The following is a 9369-nucleotide window of genomic DNA, read 5'->3' on the forward strand; positions in this document are numbered from 1 at the left end:
AACAGGGAGAAAGAGAGGGGAATGATTTGCAGCACACGTCCAAGGCTAGAATTGAACCCAGGAAGCTGATAACATGGCATGCACACTATCCACTCAACAAGCCACATTACCTGTTAACCTGAAATCAGCTTTTTTATTTGATAAGCCATAAAACAGCCAGTCAGACAAACAGAGACTGCTGTCCAGAGAGAATCCTAAGAGCCGAGATGTAAACCTGTACAGGGGTGGTTTTTGGATTGACTTTAATAATCTCTTTATGGATGAAAACATTTGAAATAAGATTCCAGAAGAGTGTTAAAATTTGGGACCTTTAACAATAAGAAAAAATCTCTAAATCTCTAAATAGTGAACATAAATGAAGAAGTGTCTCCCTAAGACTAAATTATTGTTCATAGTCCAATAAAATGTGACCCCTTATCAGGTATCAAAGCAGATGTCATAGATTGTGATATCTTAAAGCGGTGACGTAAAGTGGATGAGGTCACTCTGAAACTATAACTGACTTTGTTTCTTTGAAACTACTTCTGTTTCCCCACACATTTCTTCTCACTAACCTGACCTGACTGGCACATCAGACCACTGTTTGGGGGGGAGGAGCTGGGACAGACTGACCACTGTGTGACAGCTGAGCTGTACCTTTCACTTCCACAAGTGGTAGTTGCCCACAGGATGTGACCCGTGTTTGATCAGAATGACTTTCCTAAAATGCAACCACTCTGGTGAGACCCAGGCGAGAACCTGGCACAAATGTGACAATGAAAACAACAACAACAATAATGAAAATAACAATAATAATAGTAATAACAAATCGTAAGACGCTTGTTGGGAGAATAGGTGGCTGATAAGCAGACACATGAAGAATCAGAAGATGGTAACGTGCAGATACGCATGTCTCTCTGGGACATGATTCAGAGGTCAAAACCGTACCTAGAAGACAAAGACGTCTTTCTACCAAACAGGTGTTCAGCTAAGGGGTCACGTCGTTCCGCTCAAATGCAGGAGAGGTTGTGTTATTTGTTTATACTTCTCTAATTCCCATAGTAACATGTTAAGCTAAGTACACCCTGTGAACTCAAACAGCGGCTGGGATAAGAGACAGTTCGGTGCTAGCTATGAGGCTTTAAAAAGGTTTTAATGATATATATGATTCCTACAGGATTAATTATGTGGTTTTGGTGAATTACAATGGAGCAGTTTTAGTATTAACTCTTATCAGTGAGTGCTAGTCCTGACTGATTCTTAACTGTGTTGTTTTTCTCTCCCCACCCCCCCCCCTCACCTTTTTTTTTTTTTTTTTGTTGCATCAATACATTCTTCTGTCTGAGCATATGTCCTCTCTTGCCAGACACCCATCACGCCCAGGAGTGTACACCACCTACCCATCCATCCTGTCCCTGCCTGCAGGCGGGAGGAGGGCGGCGGAGCCTCTCCTCTGCCTCCCACATCCCGGAGAGCTGGAGGCGCGCCAGGATGGGATCGGCTTCCCGCTCCTGTCGGGGAGGAACCGGCGAGCCACCATAACCAAATATGGACCGGCCGATATCGGTTTGGCTCGCATGACTCAGCCCCAGAGCAGACTATATATCCAGGGCCATGGCACAGCTGCTGAGGGAATCAGACTAAGTGACCACAGGAGAGTCGGAGGTGTCCCGGTGACCCGGAGACCTGGAGCAGGCTCGCTGAGTTAGAAACGACACTTCACACTGAGCAGCCTTTGGGCTGACTTGTTGAACAATAAGACAGACTGTGGATGGACATGAGGGGACCCCATCGGTGCGTTTACCTGGACTGAGTTTCCCTCACGACGGACGGCCCTGCCGTGTTTACTGTGCTCGGTTCCTGGCAACGACGTCATCGGCTCGGAGGCGGGGACCCAGACAACCAATCAGCAGGCCGCTCGGAGCTCTGGGCTGGAGAGAGAGCCGGAGAGTATAAAAAGAGCGAAACTCGCCGGCCGGCTGACAGTAAGGAGGAAACACAACTGAGCGAGTGATTAAAATAAGGAAAGAGTTTCCTACACACGAGTGGATTGAAAACAACTGAGTTAGGCACTGGACTCCGCTTTGAATCCGACTAAAGGTACTAATCGACGTCTCGGTACAGTACAGTTCCACTGTTTTGGAAGTTTTGCTCTGTTTTTGATAACTCTGATCTTCAGTATAATAATACAGCGGGACTTTGTGCTGGAGACTGAACCAGTTGGGACACTGACGCCTCGGTGTCTGAGCAGCATCTTTGAAGCGCACTCTTGTATTTGACTGTCTGATTTGAAATATGTCCACAATAATGGAACAGCCTTTTTATGACGACTCGTTTCTCTCTGCTTATGGCCATCCAGGCGCAGCCCTGCCAGACTACAAGCTGCTTAAGCAGAATATGAACTTGAACTTCCCCGATTCATATCGGAACTCAAACTTCAAGTCACAGCACCTGCGCGCCGACAGTGATTTCTATACGGCGGGGACGGCGGACGTGGGCTCCCTGAAGCTCGCCTCTCCTGAACTGGAGCGACTGATCATCCAGAACAGCAACGGGGTCATCACTACGACGCCGACTCCTGGCCAGTACCTCTACAACCGTGGGATCACAGAAGAGCAGGAGGGCTTTGCTGAAGGTTTCGTCAAAGCTTTGGACGACCTGCACAAGATGAACCAGATGGCTCCTCCAAACGTGTCCATCGGCACCGGTGGCGTCGCTTGCTCGACTCCAGCCTCCGTGTTCGGCACTGCCATGCAGCCAGAACCGCTGGAGTACACCACCCTGAACAGCTGCACCAACCCCAACCTGTCCTCCGGAGCCAGCTACCCTTCCACCACCATCAGCTACCTGCCCCACCATCAGTACCAACCGCACCCCCAGGCCGTTGCGCACGGATCCCACCACTTCCAGCACTCCCTGGCCGGAGCTGGCCTCCACTCGCAGCGCTTCGGCATGCTGAAAGAGGAGCCCCAGACGGTCCCCGACATGACCAGCAGCGACAACGGCTCCCCGCCGATGTCCCCCATCGACCTGGAGAACCAGGAGAGGATCAAAGCGGAGCGCAAGCGGCTGAGGAACCGGCTCGCAGCCTCCAAGTGCCGGAGGCGCAAACTGGAGCGCATCGCTCGCCTGGAGGACAAAGTGAAAGTGCTGAAAACAGACAACGCAGGACTGTCAAACACGGCCTCCCTGCTGAGAGAGCAGGTGGCCCAACTCAAACAGAAAGTCATGACACACGTGAGCAGTGGCTGCCAGCTCATGTTGGCTTCCAAAGTGAAGTCTTACTGAGTGACAATGCACTTTTAAAAACACTGGACAAAGACTGCACTGACAATAACACGAACAATGTCCCTAGACTGGAGAGGTGGACGCTGGCCGCAAGACAAACAGCCTCCACACACAAATCATATAAGACAAAAACACTTTGGACATTTTTGAAGACGTTTTTAAAAGTGTCGTCTCTAGTCTGTCTGTTTACATTTTCTTTACATTGCCTTTGTGATTCTTATGTAAGTTATTTGTGTATGTCAGGCTGAGCCTGGTGTTTTTTTTTTCTTTTTTTTTTTACTTGTATAGTATATTTAAGTAAATTACATGCTAAAACTAAGACTCCTTGGTGTTGTGTCTTTTTGAGGTGGTGTGTATTTCAGACACACACTTCTTGTATATCATCACAGTAATTCTCGTTAAAGCAACCGCATTGTTGTCACTGATCTTTCTGGGCACAAATTTACAGACGCAGTTGCTTGACGTCGCGGTTGGAGACGTCCCAGCGTAGGATTGTTTCCCTTTTGACGTACATACGTCAGTCCATATATGGTCAATATCGCTGACAGACGTCACGTCGTCAATTTTTTCCGGGAACTCCCTCCTACATTGCCAGTCAGATGTGTTGCGCTGTCCCCTGCACACCGCAGTGTGTGTCTGCGTGTAAATGAAGAAGTTTTTGTCGATGCGTGGTTTATTCAAGTTTAGGGAGTTTCCCTCTTCTGCTTTCAATTTGCCAAAACAACCCGTGTGAACATGAGTACAGGAAAAAAATGTTCCAGAAAAACATGCAGCATAGGCTGCGGTTAAGATCTGGTCTGACATAAGAGTTAGTGCCAGCAAACACTGGCAGACTTAACTGTTGTGGAAAAGCAGACCTCAAAGATTACATGTAGGATTGATGTGGAACTGAAAGTGCCTAATCTGTTGTATTGATATCTGTTAATATGGTTTCTTGGGTGACGTCCAATGTGTCTTCCTGCATGGTGAAAAAGACATCATGACGACACTGGAAATGACATTAAGCAGTAGGTATGCGTAGTTGGAACGAGTCATGCAGGTCTGTATTAAATTATTTCCAACATCCCCATCTTTCCCAATGGTCCTCAGTGCCGTTTGGCAACTGAGGACATGAGGTCTGTGATGCTTAGTCAACCACCACTATAACTCCAATATTAACCAAGACTTCACAGCTTCATGACACAGGCAAAAGAGAGCAAGTTCACCATCCACAAACATCTGCTGGTGGCTTTTAGCATTATATCCAATTAGTAGTCACCACACTAGAAAGCGCCAGAATTTTGGGAAGAGCAATGGCGCCACCTAGATGCTACACTTGAAAAGATTTCTACAATAGAGCATGGAGTATACTTTTCTCCTGCAATTATAAAGACACAGTTTTCAATTTTCCCACTGATTTAATAAAAGATTGTTACATGGATGAGCCATAACAGCAAGGAAAAATATCAATACTTTTTTTGAAAAAGGAACAAAACAACTAGAGGTTCAGTGCTTGAGACTACGAGGTCACTCCCCGAACTATAAATGGGAAAAAAAAAAAAAAAAAAAAAAAAAAAAAAAAAAGTGGGGTGGGCGGGTGGGTGTTAGAAAAAGGATCTTTTTCTATTAAGTTCTGAAATATTGTTGGGTCTCTGGGATTAGGCTCAATGCCATGAGATACTGCTTCACAGGGGGACATCTGTCATTTGAAGGCAAATGCTACAGTTAGTAAGTCAACAAGAAGGCCTTCACATTTACTGCTTGGAGAAGAACTCTTTGCTCTTCTCCACATCAGGGACGATGGTGTCGCTCCCAGGTTTCCAGCCAGCAGGACACACTGTGGAGAGGCAGAGGACAAAGTGCATCGTTACGTGTCAGTCGCTACGTTTATATGCACTGTAGGTAATCAAAGTGTTGAAGTGACTTAAAGCCCACCAGTTGAAATGACAGCAGTGACGCATAACATTGGCAACACAACTATAGCCAATAATTCGACAACCCACTCAGCATGTCAACATGGAATAAGGACAGTTCTACTTTGCGATCATAATCCAGTAAGGCAATACTCTGATTATCAAGAGTACTGACTGTACTGAACTGACTGACAATCAATGTTTGAAATCCCTGAAAAAGTACATGTGTAAATACAGAGAAGGGCAAATTATTACTGCAAGGCCATGTCGATAAAATGAGGGCCCCAGGCCATCCTACAGATACAAGCAGCACAACTGAAAATAGTCCACATTTTTTTTAATTTGAGGGTTCATGACAAAGAAAAGGAGGAACAAAAGGAAGCTGTCAGTGTAGTATTAAAGTATAAGTTCACTCAAATACCAAAACATTGAACAGGGAGTATGTACACAATACAGAAGTTTTACTCACCCTCTCCGTGTTTGTCAGTGTGCTGAAAGGCCTGGACCAGACGCAGAGTCTCGTCCACAGAGCGACCAACAGGCAGGTCATTGATGGTGATCTGCCTTAAAATGCCCTTGTCGTCAATCACAAACAGACCCCTGAGAGGCACAAAAGGAGGTTTTAATCCATAGTATTATTTATAAGATTAATAATAATTCTATAAAATAATGGGCCAGAGATAATGAGCTGCCAGGCTCTGACTAGACAGAAGCTACCAAGATTTTGCAGCAAAGTTTCTATTCAACTGACACATGCTGTTTTACCCAACCTGTATGCGATTCCGTCATCCTCCTTGAGCACTCCGTAGTCTCTGGAGATTGTCTTGGTGAGATCTGCCACAAGGGGAATGTTCATGTTCCCCAGACCCCCCTGCTTTCTTGGTGTGTTGATCCTGTAGGGAAAGAAATGACAGTATTACCAGCAAATCCAAAATCTATTTTGTTTTAAGAAATAATATCAAGGGAACAGCCTTACAAGACTGTTACTAGCTTTTGTTGTAACTTGTAATGTACTACAAGTATGTTTAAAAAAAAAAAAAAAAAGCAAACAAAACTTCCATCAAATCCCTGAGCACATTGGGGATTTTTAATAACTGGTTTGAAAACACAGATTGACAAGAAAGAGGTAAAACACTTATTATATCCAGCAGGTTCATTTGTTAATAAAAAGAAAAAATAAAATAAAAATCTGAGGCAGCTTGCTAAGGAATATAAGATGTCTCACAGACATCTTTTATTCCTCATTCAAAGTGCACTTTGACTCAGAGGCCGTTAACAAATGCACTTATCAAGAGTGTGCAGAGGAGTTGAGTATTGCGAGATAAACTGGGATGAGTGCTTCTTCCGTTGTACCAAATATCCTCGCCCTTAACAGGGTAATAAACTGACAGACGCTATTTTATCAATTTGATGGTATATATGAAGCCCTAAACAAATCCAAAAACAGTGCAATAATAACTTTTAACCTGGGAATACTCTTTTCTCCTAAGTGGCTCAGTGAAATAGTTAAGTTGCCTTAGAAAACATTCACACTAATTACAGCAAAGCTCATTTCAGAATTTCCTTTGCCTGGTGGGAATCCTCACCATGCCAAATGACTGAAGTGAGAATCGATGGAGCAGCCAATAACTTCACAATTGATACTGCGGAACTCCTCTGCCCTGTCACTGAACGCCACGATCTCAGTTGGGCACACAAATGTGAAATCCAGTGGGTAGAAGAAGAAGACCACATATTTTCCTTAAGACATGGGGTAGATGGGGAGAACATGAAGTTCGATTCTGACAAATAAATACTTTAAAATGTAGACCTCATGCACATAACTTCCCACACAGGGGAAAAAAAAAAAATCAACTATTACCTTTGTAGTTTGATAGCTGGATGTCAGTGAACTGTCCATTCACTACTGCTGTGGCCTTGAAGTCTGGGGCAGGCTTACCAATCCTAGCATTTCCAGAGGACATGGTGGAGGTTTATGACTGAGGGAGAGATAGCAGATATTGCACAGTTACCAGAAAAGACCATTGTAGACAAGCGAAAAGCTGGATGGAGCCTGAGAAACCAACTGCAAGTCAGAGCAGCAAATATGACACCAAGAACAAATATGACTTTCAAATACCTGGGGTACTTGCTTCAAAAGCTTCTAAGGTCACATGCAAGTCATGTTCAGTCAGCAAGGAACAAAAGCCTATTGGGGAGCTTACATAACCATGAGAGGGCAAATCACAAAGGGCCATTTATCGGATATATGCTTATGAGCACTGTTCATGTAATTATCCATCTTCACCCTGCATTTACACAGAGATGTCATTAAATGCAGCATATTATTATGTCGCATCTTATAATAGGTTAGCGAATCGTAAAGGCGTCAGTGGTCGCAGTTTGAAACTACAATAATTCAGCGGTTCGATGAACCAACTGTGCACAAACACAAGTTTGTTGTTTCCTGCCATGGTTGTATTCCGGCAGGCAGAGGAGATTAGCCTCCTTTGTCTGAGGAGGCTTGGAGCAGCTACAAGCTGCAAACCTGAGCAAAGTTCAGCCCAGTATCTCCAACAAGCACGGCGCTGCCCATAAAGACTGAAGAAAGCGACAATGCGGCGGGGGCTTACTCCTGCAAGATACGGGACAGGGACAGGGACAGGGACAGGGACAGGCCTAAACACTGAATACGAAGGGGACTGCTGATCCGCATTGCCCGGTTAGCTCACCGTTAGCTTCCGCTAGCGAGCTGGTTTTACGGGGCTCCTCTTTGTCTCCCGCCGGACGCCGGCACTGCTCCGACAGAGCTGAGCAGATTTAAAGTTAACTCGGACAGTGAAACGTGTACTTTTCACCCACCTGTCTTTAGGCAAAGTCGTGGAGAAGTAGACAGATTCCGCTGCTGGCAGGAGGACAGATGTCTCAGGCAGACGAGGGACGGCTGAGTGCAAGAAAGCAGGCGGGACAACGTATGGCCTCCGGAAGTGAAACAAGCTTATTTCAAAGTAAAAGTCGCACCGTGCCCCCGGAGATTAGTGATCGTGGACAGGTGGACCAAATGAGTGATATTAGACTGGAATCACCTAATCTAATATATCTAATCTGATTTAATATGCTAGTTGTAATCAAGCAAAAGGTTGAAGTAATATGAAATGTAATTTGCTCTTTTGTATAAATATAGAAATCAGCTTCATATTGATCAGTTACAGCATGGAAAAATTGCATGCATATTAATTTATCACTAAAAATAAGATGACAATAGATCAAATATATAACTGAAATGAACAGGGTGATACCTAGTGTGTACTTTTACTTTTGTTACTACTAAGAAAAACTGTTGTAATGTAGTGATTATACAGTATATAATTCCCCTTGGTTCATTTTGAACGCAGTACTTTGTTAGCGTGATTCTTCATGCAGTTGTAGAAGTAATTGGTTGTATGCATATCACTTGACTTTAGTGTCTTTACGTCATGTACGTATGGCTGTTCAGGGATCGTGGTCCCTTTAAATTTTCTGAATGTTTCAGTCTAGCTGGATGCGGTGCTGTTGCTGGACAGCGCTTTTGTTTCTCTTGTTTTCCTATCGTTTTAATAAACGACACACGCATTAGTGTGCTCCGTTTAAGAAATTGTGTTTTGAGATTTCTTCCAATTTCTGAACATTTTCCCGAACATTTTCAGGTTAATTGGTAGATGGACTGGGGCGTGGAAAAGCAGACACCCCCAGAGACTACAGACCCTCCACAGACTACATATTAGACTGCACCCCCACAGAGATTACTACAGACTGGACTCCCCTACAGACTAGAGACAGACCAGCAGAAGAGGAGCCTGTTCGTGAACGAATCTGAGCACATGGTGTGCATATGCGGACCAGGGGAAAAAAACGAATCACCCACTGAGATGACTTGTTACTCCCGAGTCATACAAAAGATGAGTTGCACAGAATCACAATGATGAGGCTGGAAGTGCTCAAGAGTGTTACGGACTCGCTCAGTGTGAGCTGGGATTAATGCTCCAGCACCAGCCGGAAATACAGGAAAAGAAAGTATCTTTATTGTCTTTATACAATACACTGATGCGATTCTGCTACTGACATGTTCGTGACAAACACGCTTCTCTGCAAGCGTACACACGAGATTGGTGAAGAGGGACGAAGCCACTGGACCAGAACAGACACAAGACCAGAGATACACGGTTCGATGTCCGGAGGGGGCAGCCGAACA

The 9369-nt window shown here is 44.8% G+C and overlaps 2 protein-coding genes across 4 annotated transcripts; one reads left to right on the forward strand and one right to left on the reverse strand.

Annotated features, from left to right (window-relative positions):
* The first annotated feature begins 1624 nt into the window (after positions 1–1624).
* LOC115049910 (transcription factor jun-B-like) lies at positions 1625–3551 on the forward strand. 3 transcript variants are annotated; one of them, XM_029512544.1, is made up of 2 exons: positions 1625–2097; positions 2339–3551. In XM_029512544.1, exon 2 carries the CDS (start codon positions 2377–2379, stop codon positions 3265–3267), a length of 891 nt encoding a protein of 296 aa, XP_029368404.1. In that variant the 5' UTR covers positions 1625–2097; positions 2339–2376; the 3' UTR covers positions 3268–3551. The 3 variants fall into 3 exon arrangements, with proteins under 3 accessions (XP_029368404.1, XP_029368397.1, XP_029368389.1); XM_029512537.1 differs by having other exon boundaries at positions 1625–2079; XM_029512529.1 differs by having other exon boundaries at positions 1625–3550.
* Positions 3552–4652: 1101 nt separating this feature from the next.
* prdx2 (peroxiredoxin 2) lies at positions 4653–8136 on the reverse strand. The gene is made up of 6 exons (XM_029512558.1): positions 8001–8136; positions 7021–7138; positions 6746–6899; positions 5930–6052; positions 5629–5759; positions 4653–5083 (listed from the first exon to the last, which is right to left on the reverse strand). The coding sequence occupies exons 2-6, from the start codon at positions 7121–7123 to the stop codon at positions 5001–5003; spliced, it is 594 nt and encodes a 197-aa protein (XP_029368418.1). The 5' UTR covers positions 7124–7138; positions 8001–8136; the 3' UTR covers positions 4653–5000.
* Positions 8137–9369: the final 1233 nt, after the last annotated feature.

Source organism: Echeneis naucrates, chromosome 1 (assembly GCF_900963305.1).
Source record: "Echeneis naucrates chromosome 1, fEcheNa1.1, whole genome shotgun sequence".
NCBI lineage: Eukaryota > Metazoa > Chordata > Actinopteri > Carangiformes > Echeneidae > Echeneis > Echeneis naucrates.